Consider the following 24,602-nt stretch of genomic DNA (forward strand, 5'->3'; position numbering starts at 1 on the left):
TTTTAACTTTGTTTGTGTCTTATTTAGTTACTTGTTAAATAAATAATCTTGATAGTTTTTTTTCACATAATATACTCTTGATAGTTGACCAATAAAAAATACTCTTCATAGTTGAAAATCTAATTTTCTTGTTTTTTCTTTCGTGATCTTGGTCCTTTTTGTTTATTTTGTAGTGATCCATTCTTGAGAGATGCTTTAGAAATTTTTTCGAAACATCACCATTACATTTGTAGGATTTATTTTTAATGTTGATGAAAATCTTGTGCTAGCTTAAACTTGTCAAAAAAAATTGGTCAACTTAAAGCTAGTTGCCTCTGGGAGCATTTACTATCTTTCTGTACTAGCTTAAGCAAGTCACCTTAAAGGAAAATTAATACTTTCTATGCTAGCTTAAGCCAGTCAATAAATTGTCCATCTTAAGCTAGCTAATCTGATAAGCCCAAGTAGAGAAACTCAATCACTATATAAAGGGGACCATTTTTTTATCTATGAAACTATATAAAGGGGCACCATTTTTTATCTATGAAAATCGAAGACATTATGAGAAAATTTACAACAATTCACACACCTTTGTTTAACTAATTGAACTAGACTCCCTTGACATATAAAAGGGAACCTAAAAACATAAAGAGAGGTTTCCAAATCTTGTAATTATGGAGGCAAAGAGGTCAAAGACATTTGGGTGGTGACTTCCATGCTTATGTATTCATCTTTCCTTGGCTTTCTATTAGTTTCTCTTTTCTATATGACTATGACTAGCTAATTTCATCCTTGTTGGGGTTTGATGTAATTAAATCTCCTATGTGATTCCTACATTATTTTTAATCAATAAAGTATTGTTAGTTTCTTTTCCATACTTGTTGCTTGCTCTTGGTTTGATCATCTGAATGCATAATTCTTTTTATTTGATTGTAGTTGAGAAATTTAATCGAACTACGAACTAAAGAGAAATAACCAACAAATTTTCTGTCTAGGGATAGGATAAAAGTCATTACTTGCCATTAAACCCTCATTAGAATAATTGTTAGGTTGGTGATAACATAGACTTAATTGAACAAGGATAATTAATGATACATAATAGGTTGATTCAACGAATTTAAACTCCAACAATTTTTCACCATTGATATAACCCAATTCATTATGCATACCAGGTGTTCGACAAAATTCCACAATTAACTTTCTTACTTTTAATCTTTTTTAATTTATGCACTTGTTTTTAAATTTAGTCAATTCATCATCCAAACTTTCATAGTCTACCAAATTTAGTGTTAATTACCCAAATATCGCAATGTCTTTGCGTAGGTGACTTTACTCATTACTATTGTTACTTGAGCAATTTGATAAACTAGTTGTTAGAAATTATTTACTTCATTAGAAATTTAGAATGGTAACAATATTAACAATCTACCAGTTTCGTTATAAGATTTACGAATGGAACTTGTCCAAATTAAAGGTTGTTACTTAATTAACCTAAAAATTGGAATCTATTCCAAACTTGCATTACACCAAATATTTCTAATTAGAAGGGCCAAGAATGAATCAATACCTAACAGAAAGCTCATACATAATACATAGTTTACACAAGGAGCATATAATACAAAAGCCATGTATACAAGACTGACATATCCTAAGTAACTCACTAAAGTTATCGGAAAGGTGTCATGTGACCCTTACAGAGGACTTCAGTTTTGGAACCTTGAAGCTGGAAGAGAACAGCTTTGGAGTATCAGAGGTGGGAATAACTGGAGCCTCTTTCCTCTTCATGCTTTTTGTTTTTGTCCCCTGAACATTAAGATTCAGGAAGCAAAAACAAATACGTAACGCATTCTTTTTCTCAATTATAAAACAAAATCAAGAAGTTATATAAATTTAAAACTATCACTCTCAACATGACATACAGGAAGTATCAAGAAGTGATATTGGAGAATACCATCCACACTACTAGAACATGACATAATGATGGGAAGTTTTATATAAATCTAAAATTTCGTATCATATAGCCAATATAAGGCAGCTCAATAAGCAATAAATATGCTAAACTGACTGTATCAGGTTGACAAATTATTGTGGAATGCATGAAGTTGCAAATTTAGAAATGGATTGCTAATAAAGAAGAAAAAAGTATTTGCAGACAACAAAAGACAAATCGTGGTTGGGGGGAACTCATACAATGAGCACACATTTTCAATTGAAATGAATATATTATGTTGTCATACTTTAGTAGAAAATTCTACCATTTGGATTTTGAAAGCAGGCTACCACTAACATACACCATGTTCCAAGAACAAAATCCTGGACTCTAATGATCCATGAAAGCCAACGCCCAACAGTAACCAATGGTACCACCAGCAAAGAACATGAATGATACAAAGCAGACAAAATTAACTAGACAATATAGGAAGATAAGCAATTAGTAAAAGAGCAGGCCATACCGTTTCAGAGGATTTGGCTGGAACCGGTGCATTGGGAGTACATATTTCTTTTTTGGAAGTCATATTTCTTCTACTTCTGTTGCTCTTAACAACTCCTGACTCAGGTGCTTTAGTTCCTTGTGTGCAATGATTTAAAACAGGTGGTGTAACTTGGTTGTTCCTGAACTTTCTTAAAGATTCCAACTCCACTGAAAGTCCAGATATTTCTTTGTTTAATCTTTTTGTCTCAGCTTCCATCTCAGCCATTTTACTTTGTAATTCTGATATTTTACTATCCTTTTCATATTTTTCAGACTGTAGCTGCTCCATGCTAGAAACAAGTACCTTTATCTTTTCATTTGCTTTTTCTACTTCAGCTTCTTTAGTCCTTAATTTATCAGCGTAATCATTCTCCATTATGTTATATTGATTCCACACAAATTTCTTTTCTGCCAAGAGTGCCGTCACCTCCGAATATTTTTCTAAAGCAAGCTTATCATACTCACCTTTTAACCTACTAAATTCATCTTTGATTTCACTGGAATACTTCTCTTTTTCTGCAGTATTATTCCTAGTGGGCTTGTTCCCTCTGTTTGTGCTTCCTTTCTTCTTCAAGTCAGTATCCTTAGATGATGTTCCTTGATCCTGTTAAAAGTGACTGCTCAGCATAATGTAAAGCATAAGAAATAAAAAAAAAAAAAAAAAACTCAACAAATATGCAAGGCTGACAACAAATAACATACTTCTCCATTAGAGGATTTACGAGAAAGGATTTCAAACCATGCTTTAAAATCTGCCAACTCATCCTCTGTATGCTCTGCAATCAAAAGATAAATGAATACAAGTCAATAAATGCAGTTAGAACAATTTCAAATAATAATTCAAACCCCTATATTTGAACAATTGACAAAACCTTCCCTTGAGTATAAAAAATAAAAGATATTGATAATTTAAAGCATCTTATCCAAAAAATGAAACTAAAAAACATCCAGGACCAGGAACTTTCAAAATGGGTTCCCCAATCCATAATTTAACCACCTAAGCAAACCCTTACAGTCATGTAAAGTTACTTACATCAGGGAAATGCAAATAATCCCAATCTAAGTATCATGAACCATGTTACATCCAGGACCTTTTCCAAGATGACAGTAGAAAGTCACCTTATTAGCCATTTCTTCCAGTCACATATTAGATAACATTGTTCGCATTTAAGAAATTATTAATGCAACTCTTCTTCTATGCAAATAATTCCAGTCTGGGGTCAAAGAGAATGCATGTTCTCTAGTGTCCCCCAAAACTCAACTCAGGCACTTGAAATAACAAAAATCTACAACATATCAAGAAACTATCCATAACAAAAAGTTCACTCCAATCTCCTTCCTTGATAGAAAAAACAACAAAACCAACTCTCTACTCCTTGAAGGCAAAACATTCAGGAATAAAACATCAAATTCAGAATCTTACACCAAGAACCAAAACCGAACATTCCCCCCCCCCCTAAAATTAGGACAAAATTAAATTTTTTTACAAGAAATCAAAGAAAAATGACTGACCCAAAATCCATTTTAACATAGCGGCCTCTCTGTGCTTCAAACCCAGCGCAAAATCCGCCTTTGCCACCTCGAGCGACCGTTTCTTCTCCTCAGACGTCAACATCCCATTCATCTACACAAACAGTGGCAATGAAAGCATTAATAAAATAAGTACAAAAAAAACCAACTTTTATTTTAAATTTTAGGGAAACCCTAAAAGAGAGAAAAAGAACAATTACCTGAGAAATTTGATCCTTGTGACATCGAACATCAGAGACCCACCCTTCGTGCTGCATTCGAAGGCGGTCTTCGAGAAACTTGTGGCGGCTCGCGAAGGAGTGAAGCTGGTTCTGCTGACTGCGCACCATCTGAACCAGCGATTTGAAGATGTTGCTCCAGTTTCTGCGTTCCGAAGAAACGACGTCGTTGGAGGGTTCTGCTTTTCTGGAATTGCGCATCGTGAAATTCAGAGAAAAGCGTGAGTGAGTGACTGAGTGAAGAATTTGAATTTGGAAGAAGCGACAAAATTCTGAATAGCGAGAGAATTGCAAGTTGCAACGGTCGAATTTTTCGTCGTTAGAGAGACTCGAAGACAGTGATTTCAAAAACTTGAATGCGTTTGTTTCAGTCTTTCAGATTTCGAATGTAAAATAAAGGATGGTGGGCCATCTTATCCTTTACGACCCGGCCCAATAAGTATTCTCTCACTGAAAGGTGGGTGGGACAAAGGCAGAGTAAACACGTCCGAATATTATTTTTTTTTAAAAAAAAACTTAACCTTTTGTTGCTGTAAATTTTTTATTTTTTTAATTTAATCCTTATAAAAATTTAATTTTTTATTTTACTTTTGTTTCCATCCTTAGTGAATTACTTTGAATGCTTACATTTTTAATAATGATGATATTATCCTTATGTCATGTCAAATGATAATATAATAATTTTATTAACGTTATAAAAAATTTCATGTGAATAAATGATTATATCACAAAAAGTATTATGTCATCGTAATGATATTATTGGAATTAAAAAGTGACATATTTTTAAAGATTAAAATAAATATAAAAATGTCATATATTTTAGGGGATGAAAACAAAAAAAAAATATTTACAAGAACTAAAAATAAAAAAAGTCTAAAGATTAAAAGTAATGAGTGACATGTTACAAAAGGAAAAAATGTTATACACTAATAATATAAAAAAATTTAAATAATCATTTAATCATAATTTAATATATATATATATATATATGATAAATTTATTGTTTTTTAAATTAATAATTGAATGATAGTATAAACATTAAACTCTTAAAATATATATATATATATATATATATATATATATATATATATATATATATATATATATATAAAGTTATGGTGGAAACCTCTACTAGTATTTCAAGTGAGGCTACAAAAGAAATATGTAGTTAATGATTCGTTGGAGATGGAAGTGGATAAAAGTAGTGGTGATGCTGATACAAGTCTCCCTATAAAGATAAATTGTTTTCTAGGGAAGGACCTTTTCCTTTTTCTGTTGATGGACGATGCTTTGGAGTCCCTAAAGAAGAAATTCATGCTCCTATTTCTAAGGTGGTTTTGAAACGATATAAAGAGATTCATATATCAGATGAAGAATTTTAGAATTGGTGTAAGACATAGAAGAGTTCTCTTGTAGTTTTCGTTTTGGGGAAGAAAGTGGCTTTTCGGCTTTTGGAAGCCAAACTCATTAAGGAGTGACCAAAAAGGGCTCTATAAAAAATATTAATGTATCAAGGGATTATTATCAAGTTTTTTTTACTTTTGATGAACACTATAATTTGGCCTTTTCGGAGGGACCATAGATGGTGGCGAATCATTATATTTTAGTGCAAACATGGTAAATCATTATAATGTTGGTAGAAGATTAGCTGCATTATGTGTGGATTCAGATGTCAGAAATTCCAATTGATCCATTCAATTAATGATGATTTTCTTCAAATGGTAGGTTCAACTTTGGGAGTTATGCTTAAGGTGGACTAGGGTTACTACTATACAAGCTTGGGGACAGTTTGCTAGGATTTGGATAGACTCACCATAGCCAAATTTGGGTTTTCTTCTAACTAAAATCTACTTTGCGATTCTTAGTCTTTTCCAAATCCTTAAATCTTTCATATTGGCCGGTCATCAATCTCAGCTATCCATAGTTTAATGCTTAAATATTTTTCTTTTTTAAAATACGTAACTTTTTTGCTTTACTCTTTGTACATTTTTTTTTTTTGTTTTTAGCTACTTCAAATATGTAATTTTCTATTTTATTTTTAGTCTCCACAAATATGTGACCTTTTATTTTAGTTCACACAGTTATGTTACCTTTTGTTTTTAATTTTTGAAAATGTCACTTTATTTTAGTCCATGTAAATATGTTAGTTTTTTATTTATTTTTGTCCCAACAATTATATAACTTTTTATTTGATTAAAATATGTTTTTGGTTCTTATTATATTAATAATGTTTATATTTTGTTTTTGTAAAATAATTTATTCATTTTTCATTCTTATAAAATTATAATGTCACATTTCGAACCTATACGTAACAATTTGTGGAGGTTTTAAATGTGAGATTAAAAACTATTACAAATTGTAAAAAAAAACATCACAAAATGTAAACAAAATACAGAAATTACATTTTTTTAAAAATTTTTTACTCTGTAAATTGTGCCGACCATTTTGTTATTTGTGATAATTTTAATCTTCAAAAATCATCGCATTTGTTTGAATTTATCCGATTATTGATCTGGATCAAAATATGACGTTATAATTTTACAAGAATAGAAATTTTATAGGGACGAAAATCAAATTTTACCAATTTTTTAACCAATTTTTTAAGGATGAAAACAGATTGTATCCTTTTTATTTTGTAGTTTGGACAAATATGTCACATTTTGAATTTAGTCTTTAATGACATTTGTTAACTTGGCAAATCATGATATCATGATGATGTCATCATCATTATGCTTAATGAAATAGATTAACGACAACAACTAAAACAAATAAAAATAATAAAAATTAAAAGTTATTTTTTTATATAATTTTTTTTTCTATTTTTACATCACCTATTAACATCATGCTATATGTTAAATAATAAATTTATAACGAAAAATTATAAAGTTAAAAAAATATTGAATAACTCAACTTCATGTTTTAAAAACAAATAATCAAATTCAGAATCTAAACTTAGCTTGTTTAAATAGATTAATCAAACTCTCAAACAATTTTTTTCAGGTCAAGGCAATGTTAGTATTATACTAATCTTGTTTACACTCATAAGCTCAAATATCACCTTGATTATAATTTAACAAAAAAATTGTTAATCCTGTGGTTATTGTTGTTTGCTCTTTACTTATAATAATCTACTATATATATTAAGTGATATAATTCAGTTGATTAGGTGGAATATTTGAGTTTTTATAAATCTCATAATATTCGTTTTTAAGTGTAAATAAAGTTTGAATAAAAATTATTTTCATCAAGAATTAAATTTGAGTATTACTTAACAATTCAATTGTAACTTTCAGCATATTAATCTTTATACTTAATTGATAACTTGATTTCTTGTTTAAATCCAAATCATAAGTAGTTCAATAAAGAACAACAAATGATGCATGCATTTAAAGATCTAACGAGCTTATATTTTTTTAGCCTGTTTTCTGATTAAACATTTCATGTAACAAATTATTAAAGATTCTTTATAAAAAAAAATTGCATATACTTTAGAGAACCTTGATCTCAACTTGTTTATATCTAAGTTGTGAAGCTTTCCCATGAGTTCTTTTTCATTAACTGATTGATAATATCTTATTTATAGATCACATTAGTAAAATCTAAATTTTCTTAATTTTCTTTTATTATCTCTATAATTACATTCATTGACTTTTTTTTTTACCAATTACATTCATTGACTTATTAACTGTCTTTAGGATTCTCTTTTGTAGTGTCTTTCAATCGATCTATTTCATACTTCATCATTAAAATTACCCCACTCCTAGCTCCTAGCCCTTCCTTTCATACATTAATAACTGATGGATTAAATAAGATAGAATATTTCATCTTAATTATCTTATTTTTCCTTATTTTGCTTATCAAAGAAACACTGAAGAGTTATTTGGTTTGATTTATTTATTTTTATACTTTTAATTATAAAACTATTTATTTTCATTTTGTTTCTTTTTTAAAAAAAGTTTACATAAAAATAGTGAATTTGTTATTATTATGATTATTCATTTCTATTTTCACTGTATATTGTACAAAATAAAAACAAAAAAGCATTTTCTCATACGAAACAACCTGTAGTTACCTATCTCTACATGATGGTTTTTCTCTTATGATGATTGACATTAGAATGGGTAATTAAGTTGACCACTATAATTTTCTAGACAATCAATTCTCTTCTTCTTCCCTCGAGTCGCTCTCTTATTGTTTCAATTAAAATTAATCAATCCTCCATCCTCACCAGCTCCAATAGGGTTAGGACTATCCTTCAACTTTGTCCATGTTGTGCTTGCCAAATAATATCTTATTAATCAAGTTTTTTTTACAACAATTCATGCAATGCGTGGATCTATATGTGTGATTAGAATTTATTAGGTGATCTAGTATCTTATTGTTGAATTATATATAGAGAAGTTTCACTTTTTTCTGTTCTTAATTAGAACTAATTAGAACGAGCAGTAATATCTCTTTAACCTCTTGTTTCTTATACATTCTTGATGAACTCAAGTCTCAAAAGGCAATGTGTAAATGTATATATGTTGGCAAATAAATTTTCTTTTCATTAACTTTGACAAATTCTGTTGAAAAAACATCATAACAAACATGCCATTCAAGTTCAAACCACATACAATATGTATTATTAACAAAATGATAACAAATATGAGAACTGAAGGAGAGGATATATATGTGGCGGAATTTGTAGCAAATATAGCACCCCAAATGTTTATATTTTGTTCTGCTTGACATTTTATGCATACCATCTTATTCAATTTTTTATTTCTTTTGTTTATCATGTTTCTAGCTAGATTAATTCTTGTTTAGAGTTTCAACTATTTCTTAAACTTTTTTTGTTTCTCATACATTCACATAATCACTTAATATTTTTTTGTGTGACTTCAAATTCAGTGCATCAAAGGGCACATAATTTTTTGTTCTCCCTGCTGTAGCAAGTATGGCACAAGTGTCCCTTTTGCTCAATGTTCATCGGGGACAAGCGTTGCCAAGCCATTGAGACCGTGATGGAATCATTGAAAACCGTGTGCTGTAATGCAAAACATGGTTGTAATGCAATTGTGAGGTACAGTGAGAAACGTGAGCATGAGAAGACATGCATCTTTGTACCGTGTTTATGTCCCCAGCCACGTTGCGATTGGATTTCCAATTCCAACGAATTAGGGCAACATTTCAATGTGAAGCATTTCTACAAGAGAATATCATTTAAATACGGAGAGTTTTTTTATGTGTCGCTGAGGCGCGACACCCGACGACTCGTGTTCTTCAAGCTGTAAGTGATGGAAAATTGTTTGTGATCAGCAATGATGAGAGGGAGAAGGAAAATCCATTGATTCTTTTTCATGTTGGGCCTGACTCGTGGATCCCTGAGTTTGATTATGAAGTTAGGGCAAAGTTTTATGGTGCACTTCTATTGCGTTAAACTTTTGTGGAGAGCACTCAAGAACTGAAGTTTGAGTTTTCTTTAGCAACCGTTTTACACATTCCAATTGAGATGTGGTCTTCTTGTAATGGACAGATCAAATTGCAGTTTCTGATTACTACTGTGAGTGGTGCATTTAAGGTTGTTAGTGAACAAAAGAATGAGCTAATAAACGATCCAACACCAAACGGGAGGCCCAAAAGGATCAGGAATCGCCCTGCTGGATTGGACGATTTTTATCCCTAATAGCAACCGATATTCATGAATACTTCACTCATATATATCTATCAAGTGTCAGTCTTTAAAAATGTTTTAAAAATTAATCCAAACAGAAACATAGAAACATTTGTAGACACAGTGGAGTGATTTATAAGGACAATGATCTATAAATTTTATTTTGCTGTTAGTAATGTTGTTAATTTGGAATATTTGGTAATAATTAACAATTATATATTTATTATATTTTATCAATATTTATACATATCTATATCTTGACATGTATTTCACGCATATCATATCCTATATATGTTAGAATAATGGTATCAAATATATGTTCTTTTTTTGTTAGCATATCAGATACTTGTTGTATTGGATACATATATCTTGACACATTATTATGGGGTTTGTTGATTTGCTTTTGGGTTTGTTATTTCCTGCTATGATGGTTTTTCCTTTTGGAAGTTGTTATAAGTAGTGTCATATATATGAAAGGGGATAAGATAAAGAAGAACTATTCCATCGAATTCTAATTCTTTAATTTCTTTCTTTCTTCTGGAGGTATTTCTTGACGTCATATAAGAAAAGGTTCTTTTTGATTTTATCAGCAGGGTCAGTTCTTATCATTCGGTTCCAAGAATCACAGACCGATTGGAAGATGATGCAATTACCAAGTGCTACACATGCACTATGACGAGGGCACATCTAGACCTTAGAGGACTTTAATGTATGCTTGACTTGTTTAATTACTTTGTTATGTTTCTGTTTGAGTGCATGGAGTCTTGTTTATCGATATCGAACAATATGTTGTAATAACTTTGTAAACGGTTAAAATAGACCTTGGCTGATGAATGTGAGGGGTGTTGTTACAAATTTATTTATGTCTATGTTATACAAAATTAGCCGAAAAATTAGTTTAAAGTTGAAAGTTAATTAATTAAATTATGAGTGTTAGATAAAGATAATTGTTAAAGTAGTTGAAAAATATAAAATAACAAAAAATAATAAAATTATGATTTATTTTAAAAAGATAATTAAGAAATTAGATAAATATATTAAAGATAAAAATGAAAAAAATATATAAAAGCTATTAGTATTTTAAAAAATGTTATTTTAAGTAAACATTAAAAGTTACTAAAAAAATTATTTATTTAATAATTACAAAATTTTGACTAATAAAAAAAATTAAAAATTAACTGAAATGTGTTGTTAAATATAATTTATATAATTATTTGTTTTTGTGTGTGTACAACTTTAGGTTTTGAAAAAAAAAAGTCATTTAGTCGTTTGTTTTTTGTTTGAAGAATATTCTCTACTTGTAGAACTTTTTTTTTGTGTGAAAGATGCTTATTCTTGAAAATTATTATTTTTTGTTTCATATAAATAAGAAATAAAAAAAGTTGGCAAGTGTAGTGTTTAAAAATTATTTCCAAAAGTAATATATCATTTTCATTTTTAAAACCAAAAATATCAAATCATATGTTTAAGTTGTTTTGATTTTCTATTTTTAGTTATTTATTTCTTTTTACTATCTAAAAATATTTTTGAAAAATTATTTTCACTAAAAAACAAAAAACACTATCAAATACAAGTTTTTGTATTGGGATCGAATATAGTCCTTGTGGTATTTACCATCCCTAGAGTTTTTTTTTCTTTCTCGTTTATATTTTTATTCTCTTAATTTATTTAAAAGTATTACTAATACTTTTCACTAAAATGCTTAAAAAAATACTTTTCTCTATATGTTTTTTATTCTATTTTTTTCACTATATATATATATATATATATATATATATATTCTAAATAACATTTAAAAAAAATATTACTTGTAAAGTTAAATAATTACATTCATATATTATATGATGTATTCACCTATTTTTTTCTTCTCTTTCTTCTATGTAGATCACCTATCACACATATATCTTCTACAGCACAACACTTAATGGAGGCTAGGGCTCAAGGAGGGTCCACCCATAAGTCATGACTATTTAAAAAAAATAATATTTTGTTCAAATCTAAAATGAAAAAAATATTTTCATCGTGAACTCAACTAGAGCAATTTTAACCCATCCTTATTCCTTGGCCAAAATAGTTTCATCTTGACCTCACTTAGAGTAATTTCAACTAAAGTATTTTTAACTTAACCTCAATCAAATCATTTTTAACGTAGTCTTAATTGATTAAGACATCAACTCGGTCTTAATTAGAGTATCTTCAATTGGATCTTAGCCAAAGTATCTTCATTTTGACCTTAGTTAGAGTATCTTCACTTCGATCATGGCCAGGGCATTTTCAACTCAGCCTAGACCATGACATCTTCAACTCTATCTCCTCTAGGACATCTTTAGTTTGGCCTAGACCAAGGCAATGTTGGCTCAACCTATGTCAGAGAATCTTTAGCTTAACATTGGTCGAGGCAAAATCCTAAAGGACAATTTAATATTTGAAAGAATACAAATTATGATTTAATCCTTGAATATGTCAAAAAATTATAATAATTACATATGACCGTTAAGTTTCTAAGACTATTTTGTCATTAAAATACAATATTCAAGATCAATTTGATATTAAATTATAAATTTTAGGAGTTCATTTGTTATTAAATTATACACAGAACATACTTGTCATACTTTTTTACATATTATAATTTTGTTTATATTTGGTCAAAATTTTTATAGATCATAATTTTATATTTATATTTGGTCAATTTTTGTTTTTTTTTATATTTATATTAAATTGAAAGAGAGTCCATTGAAATTTTTTGATGGGTTAACCTGGCCCAAAGTTGCAAGCCCACATCCACAATCTGGTTCGTTCACTCGCAGCACCACAATCCCTAATTCCACATTTTCCCTTCGTTCACCATTTCACCTCACCAGTTAGCGAAAATTTCAAGTCCAACGACACTCACTTCGTGCAGGTAACGCATGCTTGCTTTCTTACTTTCGTTTTTTTCTTTTCAATCGAAGGAAATGCTCTGTTTCATTAGATAGATGGAGCCGACAAATTCAACTAGCTAATCACCCTCACTATTGTTGTTAAGTGGTTCTTCTCAGCGGCATGAAAAATTCCAATTAATGTACTATCAACTTGAAAATTTGATTTAATCCTCTGAACGAATGGCCTTGCACCCCCCTTTTCTCCTTTGCTGATTGCAGGAGTATCAAATTTATAAAGTGTTTTGTGTTTCGTTCTATTGGCTACCATTAAGTTCTATTTGCTTACTAGCTTTTTCTTTTGTTGGGAGTTGGTTGTGATTCAATTATGGTTCCTGTTTTGTTGTGTGTGAATTGTAAAATATGCATATTTCAGTATCTGGGGCAGAAATATATGAGATGAGCATTTGATGTTTTGATTTGGATTGTAACAAGAGTGTCTTGAGATATTCTACAGGAATATCTGGATTCTAGTTTAGATAGCTTCCCAATTCATTAGCTGATTTTGTGATGTTTATTGGAAGGAAAATGATGAGTAGACACCCAAATGCTAATTGACACTTAGACAGATAAAGAAAGACAAGTTTAGGTATGATAGGTGATAATATGATGTAATAGGAAGAAAGATAGAGAAACGTGGGTGTACTGGGTGTTCACATATCATTGCTGTTATTGAAATTGGAAGTGTTAGAAGTTGATGCTTTATGTGTTTAGCATTTTCTGCCTTCTTTTGTGGTGATCTCTTCTGTTCGAATGGACTTGGGTGAGAATGCGGATGAATATCTTAAGTTGTATTTGTTATCATGTATGTTATATGTCATGTGGTACACAGCTCAACCTTAGCATGTTGGGAATTTGTTTCAGGGGTGGTGCTACTAGTTTGTTGAAAGAGCATCTTTTTTCAACCTCTTGATTTCATGAGTCACTATTTTGATTGAACAAGAGATGAGATTTATGCCCCTTTCCAGATTAATTTTCCGTCTCCCTCGTCATTATACACATGGGCCTTTGCAATCTCGTGCCTTACAGACTGATTCTGTTCTTAAAGATCCTCAGGCTAAGCCAATAAAGTACAAAATTCCTCAATTCTATGATCCCTATGGCCCCAGACCTCCACCCTCAGAAAAAATCGTTCAGCTTGCAGAACAAATTGAAGCACTATCAGAAGAAGAACGTGGTCAAATTATGCCCACTTTGTCAGAAAGATTAAAGCTTCCAAAGTTGCAGCCAATTTCCACAGATGGCATGGACATGGGTACAGAAGGTGGTGGTGCTGCTGGACTGAAGGTTGAGGAGAAAAAGGCAGAGAAAACAGCTTTTGATGTGAAGTTGGAGAAATTTGATGCTGCTGCAAAGATCAAGGTGATTAAGGAGGTAAGAGCATTTACCAACCTAGGATTGAAAGAGGCCAAAGATCTTGTTGAAAAGGTTCCAGTTGTGCTAAAACAAGGAGTCACAAAAGAGGAGGCAAATGAAATAATAGAAAAAATAAAAGCTGCTGGAGGAGTTGCAGTCATGGAGTAGAATTTTGATTGTTGGTTGAGATCACAATTCTTCATTTCCAATATGTTTTTAAGTTGCCATACGCGTGGTGAATGACTGTTGGAAGAAAATTATAAAGGCACGAAGCAGATTTAAGGGTTAATAACCAATTGTTGAATAATCTATTTGAATCAATTTTTTCTTAGTTGAGTTTTCTGGTTAATTACTGTATCACTTAGAACTGCTGTGTTGGTTTGACATTTGTAACACTCGTTTTGCCTATCCTCTGCTCAAATATTTTCTTCCAGAGTGAAATATTTCTGGGATCATAGGGAAAATTACTTTATGGAATTTCTTTTAGTTATTTGAGATTCCTGTGCTTGATATACTAAACTTGGTGGTCTTCTTTGGACTGGTGCCTGGTGGACCTCTTATGAAGTATTGTGCCTCCTTTTATAGATTTATAGTCTATTAATTTAGATGTCATCCTTGTTCTAAAAATCAATGTCTTTTTGCGGTTAGTTCTTAGTTTCTTTAAGGATACAGAACAGTATGATGATTAGAATGGCTGTGACTTCGCCATGCATATTGTGATTAGTATATGAGTCGGTAATAGATGTTTTTAATTAGTCCATCACGTATTGGTTTATAGATGGATTAGATTCATGGTGCAAAATAATCAATTAAATTTTTATGGTAAAGATAAAACAATAGTTGTTTTTACTTTTTTTCATGTTGTCACCATGATTTTGTGGACTAAAATTGATTTTTATGTGTTATCCAAACACTATATGAAATTTGGGTATGACGTGGTGCACAGTCATTTTTATTTTTTTTATTATCATGGTTCTTTCGTATGAACTAATTATCATGGTGCACAAACGTTATAACTTAATATTTTATTTTTTTGACATTTGTGTAATCAACTGAAAGGAATAATTCAAATTATCTCCTCATTAGCGTGTGCATAACGACGATGGTTATGATATCATGTTCCCCTTTGTTTGTATACTATGATATCAGATTCTTTATTTAGCAAAAGCAGTTCAAAATATATAATATGACATGGATGATAATGACAAAAATTAAAGTAGCATATGAATTAGCCTCCGATTATGTCCAATTTACAAATAATTCGGAGGACAGTTTCGGTATAGTGTAATTTATTTTTTTATTTACGAATGTAATATAAGTTGTATTTCATGTGTGTAATTTGTGGTAGTCTATAATACTAGTTTCTGACGGTTATATACTGTCACAAACCTAAATGCCACATTTTTTTTTGAAGCCCCTAAATGCCTTACTTATAAAGTATTGCTTATTTTATATTAATATTTAAAAAAACTAAACTAATTTAATACTTATGAAAGTTATACTAAATTGGTAAAAAAGTCACACTCTTCTCTAACTTTCCCAGTCCAAAATTGGTGGGACACATCTTTGGAGATCTCTGCTTGTTTTATTAACACTGAAATTATGATTTTTTCCATTGTACACAAAAATGAAAGTGATGCGTTTTTTTATTAAATAAAATTTTATGAGTTTACTAAAATATATATTGATTTTTTAATAATATTCACATAAAACTTAATTTGGTAATAAAAATTGTGTAAAAAAATTACAGAGCTTCCACGTACACAAACTTGCTGGCATACCTTTCAGTGTGTCGTACGCATAACCAAAAATGAAAAGAAAATAAAAACAATCGTCCCAGATCAGATCTACTACAGGAATATTCCAGAGAATCTGATTGTGACAGGAACAAGGATTATTATGAAAGAACAGCTGCGAAAAACAAAATATACATGTAAATATAAATCTATTTACCTTCACAAAAATGATTATGACTTATGTATGTTAATCAAATAATTTAAGATTTTTTAAAAATGAAATAAATTATATTAAAAAAATACTTATTTTATCTGTCTTCACGCTCTTTAACAAAAATTAATCAATTTTTAATAATATTTTGTATTAATAGCATTGTGGGGACACAAAATTATTTGTTTTTATTGTAGAAAGAAAAAAGTTAAAGGGATGCAATGCAACGAGAAAAGAAAGAAAGGTGTGACCACAGAATGGCAGCACGTGTCACCCATTAACCAAACAATGCGGTTCAAACTTCAAAGACAGTAACAACTAACAACAAATGTCACTTATGAGTGCAAATCTTAGTCATGGGAAAACACAGATCATAGAACAGCACCTGACTCTGCTTTTTTCCTTAAAAAGCCCGAAACTCTTTGCAACTTTCCTTTGTTAAAAATTAAAACTCTGCTTGGTCTCAAACTAGACATATACTTTCTCTCTCTTCCTTAACGGTTACGAAAGTGAAACAGAAAATGGTGGCATCAGACGGTGGCGGTGGTGGGAAATTGACGAAGAAAGTTCTGGGTTTGGGGTATTGGGTGCAAGGATTCAGGTGTTTTCCATGGTTGGTAGTGAGTTTCTACCTCAAAGATGGTCTCAATGTGGACCCTTCCATTCTTCAAATTCTTCAGAGTTCCGCTAATCTTCCAATGGTTGGGAAGCCCCTCTATGGCCTCGTTTCAGACTCTGTCTACATCTCTGGCCAGCACCGAGTTCCCTACATCGCCCTTGGAGGTACGCTAATCTTCACTCTTTTTGCTGTCTCTATGTACCCTTTTGCTTTCTCTCTCTGATTTGATCATGTTAGAGCCAAGTTGCACACTTTTGCAACATTGCAACAGTTTGTTGTTGGTTCCGTGATGTGGGGATATGGAAATTGAGAATTTGTTGTTCCTTATTCGAAATGGACAAGAGAATTGATGAATGAATGAATTGATCCTTTGTGTGTATAATTGTGAGTAAAAGAAGTTGCTTCTTCAGTGTGGGATGCTTTAATCGGAAAAAGAAAAGCATAAAGAAAAAGGAATGAAGAAAAAGTAGGATTGAGATTCTGGACTTGAAAGTAATGAGATAGTATCTTACTTCTTTTTGCTTTTGTTGGAAACTATTTGATGTAATAATCTCTTAAGTCCCATGTTTTCTGTTTATAGATTCTTTAAATTCGTTAGATTATAGCTGGCAAAGTGGTAATATATTATCTATTTTTCCTTGTATCAAGCCTAAGGCAGGGATCTCCAGGATTTTGGCCAGTTATCACTCCTAAACAAAATGAGAAACAAAGAGTGAAAAACCCAAATTTGGTGTTTTACTGCACTTTAGTCTCTTCATTCTGAATTTGTTTATTTGAAGGGTTGCTTGCTTTACTGCGACAACTGCTAACTGGAGTCCCATTGTCAGTTTATTCTGATTCATCTGTTGTACCTAAAAATATGTGGATTAGGATTGTGAACTTATCATTGTCATCTGAGACTTGAATCTACTGTTTGATTTTATTTCATTCAATTATTGCCTATACATAATTATATATCCTTATGAGTTATGATGCACTCCAGTTGGTACCTGTACATCATCCGTTTCATTTAACATAAAAGATTGAAGTAACTAAACCTACTCCTTCCATGTCTATTGGACTTTGGAACATAGTCATTTCTTCTTCTTTTTTTTTATCATCGGCATTTTTTTTTGGCAAGCAGACTCATTCTTGGAACTTGATAGTTTTTAATTATATTGAGCAGAAGTCATCAACTAAAACTTTAAAGAGAATCACATCTTTTATGAAATTTAAAACCATTCTAGTTGTTAGAGATATAATATAAAACCATTCAGCAGTTTTCATTTAATAACTTAAGCTTTTGGATAGTTGTTTTATGACATGGTATCAAAGCCTCTGTGACCAAGTGGTCAGAGTTCAATCCTTGTCTCTCCCCATTCTCTTCTGATAAAAATTTGAATTATAGCACAAGGTAGGTGAGCTTGTGCACAATACGGGCTTCAAGCCATAGGGCTCTTGTGTGAAGGGACATATTAGAGATATAATATAAAAACACTCATTGGCCTTCACCTATTAGGTTAAGCCTTTGGGATAATTGGTTTGTGATACCAATGTTCATAGTTTTATTGCATTTCTAATTTCGACGTTGATATAACTAATTCCTAAAATATTTCCTTGAATCTGTCTTTGCAGCTTTCTTGCAGGCACTGTCATGGCTGGTCATAGCAATCTCTCCATCAAACATGTCTATTTTCACTATCTCCATATACCTCCTTCTTAGTAACCTAGGTGCTTCTATAGCTGAGGTTGCAAATGATGCCATTGTTGCAGAGATGGCTAAACAGACTCCTTCCTCAACCAAGCACCCCCATCCATCCTCCTCAGGCAACCTCCAATCATTTGTTTGGATAGCTTCCTCTGCAGGAGGAGTCCTTGGAAACCTTCTTGGTGGCATTTTTATTGGCCGGTTCTCCCCACAATCCATGTTTTTATATTTTGGCCTTCTCCTTGCCCTCCAATTTTTTATAACCATCTCAGTTCGTGAGAGTTCTCTTGGGCTCCCAAAGAGTCCATCTGGTGGAATAAGGAAACAGCTTTCACAGCTATTGGTTGCTCTAAGAAAGCCTGAAATCTCATATTCAATATCATGGTTTACAGCATCTTACGCCATTATTCCTGCACTTACTGGGACCATGTTCTTTTACCAGACACAGTATTTGAAAATAGACTCATCAGTATTGGGTATCTCCAAGGTGTTTGGCCAGGCAACAATGCTCTTATGGGGCATCATATATAATCAATACTTCAAATCTGTCCCACCAAGGAAACTGATATCAGCCATTCAAGCAATGATGGCATTCTTAATGATTTCAGATTTCTTGTTCGTGCGAGGTTTTTATCGACAAATGGGTGTGCCGGACTCGCTCTATGTTGTGATTTTCTCAGGATTCTTGGAGGTTCTATTTTTCTTTAAGATTCTGCCATTCAGTGTCCTAATAGCACAGATGTGTCCACCAGGATGTGAAGGTTCTATAATGGCATTTCTTATGTCTTGTGTAGCCCTGGCATTAATTGTGAGTGGATACCTTGGTGTTGCACTTGCATCATGTATTAAGGTAACAGCAAGTGACTTTTCAGGACTTCCACTTGGACTTCTGATACAAGCTACATGCACTCTCTTGCCAACTTTTTGGTCATCATGCATACCTGATAAGGTAGAAACAAAAGCCAAGAGGAAAGACTAATTTATTAGCTTTTAGAGATATAATAAAATAATGTGATTCAAGGAAATAGAGGTATGATGCTCAAGTGATTGATTCTGTTAATTTCATTGCCTTCATGCATCAGCTGGCAGATACAAGCTATATCAGTTGGTTTTGTAGATTTTTTATACCAAATATTAATAAGTGATAGGGTGTAAAGGTATAGTGTGACCATGTGATGATCATGTTCGTTCAAGTAGTGCTTTTGTCTTAGATTGAATATCAATGTTATGTGGATAAGCTCTTCCCTTTTCATTTGTTATATTTTGGATGGATTTTGTATTTTGAATGTTTTTATTAGTTGATATAGAAGCAGCGAGCGTCATTCATAGATCATGCCAAACGGAATGAGCCATGTAAGCAGAGCCTTTTTCAAATATCTAATCCGATTTTGGTGAAATTCTAATCATGTTAAATGTGTAGTATTAGACTTTAAGGACACCACTTTCTTTGTGCTTGGCTACTTCTGCATCAAAATTAAAAGAACAAAAAATGTGCAATTGGGAAATATCATTATATACTCATTTTTGGTATACGAGGAATCGGTAATTAAAAGGACAAAAAATCTGTAATTCAGACCTCTACCTCAATCTCGCCTTCCCTCTAATCATTTGAAAAGTATTCTTTACTATGTACTAGGATTTTGTATACTTTACACTATTTTCCTCTATTCAGAATTTTGAATATTACTTGAGCTGACAGAATTCGAATTCATGGTGGAGTAATGCCAAAATCAGCCGTACACACTCTAATTTCTAGTTAATATTTCTCTCACATGTTATCTATGTTGATAATGAGCAGATACTTGTGTATATCACTATGCAAATTATTGCCTTTAGAATTTTCTTTCATATCATAGAACCACTTGCTGTGTACTAAGGGAGGATCTAGCTCATTAGGGTGCGTTACTACATGGACATACTAGTTGGTTGTACTAATAATGCCATCTCGTTGCTACTTATTACCAGCGCATTCCAGTATTAAAAAAAAGATAAAATTGTACTTTTGATCTCCCATTTTTGTTTCAATTTCGCATTTAGTCTCATGATAATTTAATTCACAAATTTGATCCTTCATTTTTATAAATTCCTACAATGTTGGTCAACGACGTCTCAATTGGACGTTGATCGTTATCCTCAAACACTATCACATGTCAACGTCTAATAGACACGTGAAATAATTTGCGATTTTTAACCTTAGTAGTAATTTTTTTTTTACTCTCGGAACTCCAGCTCTCTCTCTTTCTCGCTCTGGAACTTCCTCTCCTCCGCCAAAGCGTCGTCGTTTCCTCCCTCATTCTCTGCTTCTTCTTCCAACCATTGCTCTGTCTCGGAATCCGCTCTTTCCTGACTACCACAGACGACAGCGCATTCTTCCACTACATCGAGGCGTCGGAGTACCGAAACGGGGCAGGTTGCCCGTTTCGTCAACCTCCGCGGCTCCATCGTTGCAGTGCACTTCGTCCTCTGCCACTCCTCGTGCCCGGAAAACGTGTTCTTCCACTTCATCGTCGCCGAGTTCGACCCGGCAAGCCCACGGATCTTAACTCGACTCGTTTGCGACAACACATCCTCAGCTGCCAGATGAAGCAACAAGCAACCAACATGCACAAGATCTATTTTTTTTTTTGTTCAGATCTAAATATTTTTTTTTTCAAATTTGAGTTTCTCTGTTTCAAATCCGAGCTTTTCTCCCATGCACATTCTCATTTGAACTTCAATTGTTCATGGTTTTTGCAACCTTTGTGGCTATGTTTTGTGTTCATTGTTGTTCTTGTGTTCATAGCTGTTGGTGGGTATAAGGGTTAGGGGTCGCAAGCGGAATTGGTGAAGGTGGTTGTGATGCGTGCCGACGACGGTGGGTATGGGGTTAGAATGACTGTCCTGTTTTAGGGTTTCTTTGAGAGTAAAATCCTCAGCGTAACTGATGTTTTAGGGTTTTCATTTAGGGTTAGGTTAAATCCTCGACATAAACAAATTTTTGCCACATCACAGCAGGGTAAAAAAAATCAAGCCTTTCGAGGGAACCTATTAGACGTTGATACGTGACAGTCAACGTCTGAAGCTAACAGTCAACGTCTAATTGAGACGTCCCGGACCAACATTGCAGAGATTTATAAAAATAGGAATCAAATTTGTGAATTAAATTATAAGGGGGCCAAATGGGAAACTCGAACAAAAGGGTGCAATTTTGTCTAAAAAAATGGATTTGGTCGTGATAATAAATTGGTTTTTTTTAGTGGGAAATAAATACTAGTATTGATTATAGACAAACGCTAACAAGTATCATTAGGGCACGATTTAAATAAGTAAAAGGGAAAAAAATTTATGATACAAAAGAATATGCTCTCTTCTAATTTTTAAATGCACTCTCACATCATTTACAATAAAAACTTTTCTCTTTTAAATCCTTATACTTGTTATCAAGATCCCTATGCGTTTAAAGCAAGAGCTGAAACATTGCAAGCTATATCTGTCAAGGTCTAATTCATGGTCCAAATGACACATTTAGCAACATAATGTTAATTTAAGTAATCGTTTCAAATTTTCTTCTTTAAATCCTTTGAAATATGCGTTGGGTATATTCCAAAAGTTCAACTTCTCAAATGGAACAAAGTTCCACGTTACCTACGAGAAGATCCCTTTAAAATATGATTCAAATTTAGTGTTGATTAGGTTAATGCTAAATCTGATATAAACTACAATAATTATTATACATTTATTATATTTAAAACTATTGTCAACTAAGTTGAGTCTATATTGACTATAGATAAGATGGCCGAAAGATTATAAAGCATAAGTTTAGAGTTAAAAAGTTAGAAATTAATTGAAAATATTTGATAAAATTAACTGTTAAATTCTCAAATAATATAAAAGAGTATATTTAATATTTTTTACATTTAAATTTATTTTTAAAAACTTTTAATTTTAAAAAATAGGATAATAATTTTTAAATTTTTTATTATAAAAAAATGATAAAGATTTGGTGACTTTACTCATATTTTTTAAACTCAACTTTTTTTTTTATATAAAAAACGTAAAATTAAATGAAATAAAATTTATTATAATTATGTTGTTTAAAGTTATTTTTGACATTTAAATACTTAATTAATAATATTAGTTTAAAAAAAGTGTTTTTCTTTATAATTTTCTTAAACATTTATTTTTTAATTTATACAAAAATAACTTGGATATACAAGTCTCTCACTTGCATGACTATAAAATATGATACAAATTAGATTATTTATTTAAAACTAATCATATATATTTGAAATTCTATTTAAATTAGGTCATACAATTAAAAAAACAAAATAATTCAACAAATAATTATAAAATTGATAAGAGGAGTTTTTCAAACAATAAAAAAAAGATAAAAAGGTTTTTAAATTAAATAAAAGGATAAAACAAAATTTCAAATAAACTAATGTATAAAATTGAGAACAAAAAAAATTATTAGCTAGTAAGCCAACTTATTCTTCATATATCAAAATAAGTTACTTGAGGTAATTTATGAAAAATAAATTATTAAATTAAGCTATTAATATTATTTTAAGAAGAATTAAATTCATTTAACATTAAAAATAGAAAGATTTAATCAGTTGAAAAAATTAAGGAATCAAAACCACACATAATTCAAATTTTAAGAAGTTAAAAAATAATTAATCTTAATATTATTATAACTATTCATTCGATTCAATTTTAAATCACCATCCCTTTAAAATCTCCTAAAACTACCTCCTGCTTTAGTTTAAAAAAGAAACTACCAATAAATTTAAAAATATCTTGATAGATATCCAGATTTTAACTGTTCTGGATTTGTTTTGAGGGTGACATCGAATCAAAATAAAATTGAAAACAAAGAAACATTATATATACTCCAAAAATAGTGAATGAACCTTCACGGAAACATTAAAATGACATTTAAATGATTCATCAACAATCATGAAATTGGAATTATCAAAACAAGAACATCTTTCATATAAAAACAGGAAATATGAATCCTAAACTAAACTCTAATAGTATAAACAGACTAACACTATGGTTAGGTATCAAGAATCTTTTCTTTTAATAAAAGAAAGTCCATTCCAACAATAAGCAACAAAGAGTAAGTTAAATCTGATTCTTAAACCCTATTAGTAAAAGCAGAGACTAAAACCATATATTAATATTAGTAATCTATTCTTTCAATAAAAGAAGTTCCTTCCCGTGTTTCTTTAATGGTAAGAGTTCCTCCATGGATGCTTAACTTATGCCACAGACATTTTAATTGAGCTTTGTCACCTTCCAAAAGGCACTTAATTTGCTCAGGAGGGTTCAAACTCATCTTGTGTGCACGCTCCCAACGTTGTAATCTTGTCAATCCAAGGCAAGGTCCATACTTCATATTCATGTCAAACATCCGCAAAACATGTTCTTCTGAACTATAATCTTCTGTGGAGAAAAAATTGAAAAATAAACACTAATATAAAGTCAACAAATAATAATAATAATAATAGTAATCTTGTATTTGATTTTTCAAGGTTTCATTCCATGAGAGGATAATAAGATCAAATGAATGATTACAAATTAGAGCTATAGAGACCATTAATTACCGGGACATTTCTCAACAACTTTAGATTTCTTTCTTGATTTAGAAGACGACTTGTTAGTAGTACTTTTTCTCTGCCTGTAGAATCTCTTCATGTTTTCTCCCTCTTTCCCTCTTGAAAATTTTGAATTTTGGGAACCTTCTATCTATTTGTCTCTGGGATTAGGAAGGTAATACGATATATTTATGTGAATGCAGGAGCAACAACCCTTGGAAAAACAGTTATAAATATTTATTTGAAAATGGTTATAAATATTTGTATATATTTAAATTTTGAATTATTCTAAGATATAAATCATCTATTGTTTTCGAAATACTACTCGAAGCAATCTATTAGCTTCTAACTTTTTTTATATATATTTTATTCGTTTTTTATCCTTAAAATAATTATTAAATTTCCTTATTATCATTTTAAATATAAAAAAAATTATTTGTTATTTTTTCTCACTCATTCCTCCTACACATTTTTTATATTACACTATCTATTTTAATCATTATACTATTTATAATATTTAATTTATTATTTTAACATTATACTTCATAAAAATGACAATGATAAATATTAAATTTATTTTCTATTATTTTTTAATAATTTTATATTAAATGATTTAACTGTCAAAAAAAAATTAGATGAT

General features: G+C 31.0%; 3 protein-coding genes across 3 annotated transcripts; 2 read left to right on the forward strand and 1 right to left on the reverse strand.

Annotated features, from left to right (window-relative positions):
* Positions 1 to 1,547: 1,547 nt before the first annotated feature.
* LOC100802663 (uncharacterized) lies at positions 1,548 to 4,572 on the reverse strand. Its single transcript, XM_003547294.5, has 5 exons — positions 4,183 to 4,572; positions 3,965 to 4,076; positions 3,155 to 3,228; positions 2,433 to 3,056; positions 1,548 to 1,782 (listed from the first exon to the last, which is right to left on the reverse strand). The coding sequence occupies exons 1-5, from the start codon at positions 4,399 to 4,401 to the stop codon at positions 1,660 to 1,662; spliced, it is 1,152 nt and encodes a 383-aa protein (XP_003547342.1). The 5' UTR covers positions 4,402 to 4,572; the 3' UTR covers positions 1,548 to 1,659.
* An 8,045-nt stretch (positions 4,573 to 12,617) lies between these two features.
* On the forward strand, positions 12,618 to 14,714 carry LOC100306392 (50S ribosomal protein L7/L12-like). Its single transcript, NM_001251204.2, has 2 exons — positions 12,618 to 12,758; positions 13,639 to 14,714. The coding sequence occupies exon 2, from the start codon at positions 13,720 to 13,722 to the stop codon at positions 14,296 to 14,298; it is 579 nt and encodes a 192-aa protein (NP_001238133.2). The 5' UTR covers positions 12,618 to 12,758; positions 13,639 to 13,719; the 3' UTR covers positions 14,299 to 14,714.
* A 1,690-nt stretch (positions 14,715 to 16,404) lies between these two features.
* On the forward strand, positions 16,405 to 19,635 carry LOC100803182 (probable folate-biopterin transporter 7). The gene is made up of 2 exons (XM_003547295.5): positions 16,405 to 16,860; positions 18,311 to 19,635. The coding sequence occupies exons 1-2, from the start codon at positions 16,599 to 16,601 to the stop codon at positions 19,360 to 19,362; spliced, it is 1,314 nt and encodes a 437-aa protein (XP_003547343.1). The 5' UTR covers positions 16,405 to 16,598; the 3' UTR covers positions 19,363 to 19,635.
* Positions 19,636 to 24,602: the final 4,967 nt, after the last annotated feature.

This window comes from Glycine max, chromosome 15, assembly GCF_000004515.6.
Source record: "Glycine max cultivar Williams 82 chromosome 15, Glycine_max_v4.0, whole genome shotgun sequence".
In the NCBI taxonomy this organism is placed as follows: domain Eukaryota; kingdom Viridiplantae; phylum Streptophyta; class Magnoliopsida; order Fabales; family Fabaceae; genus Glycine; species Glycine max.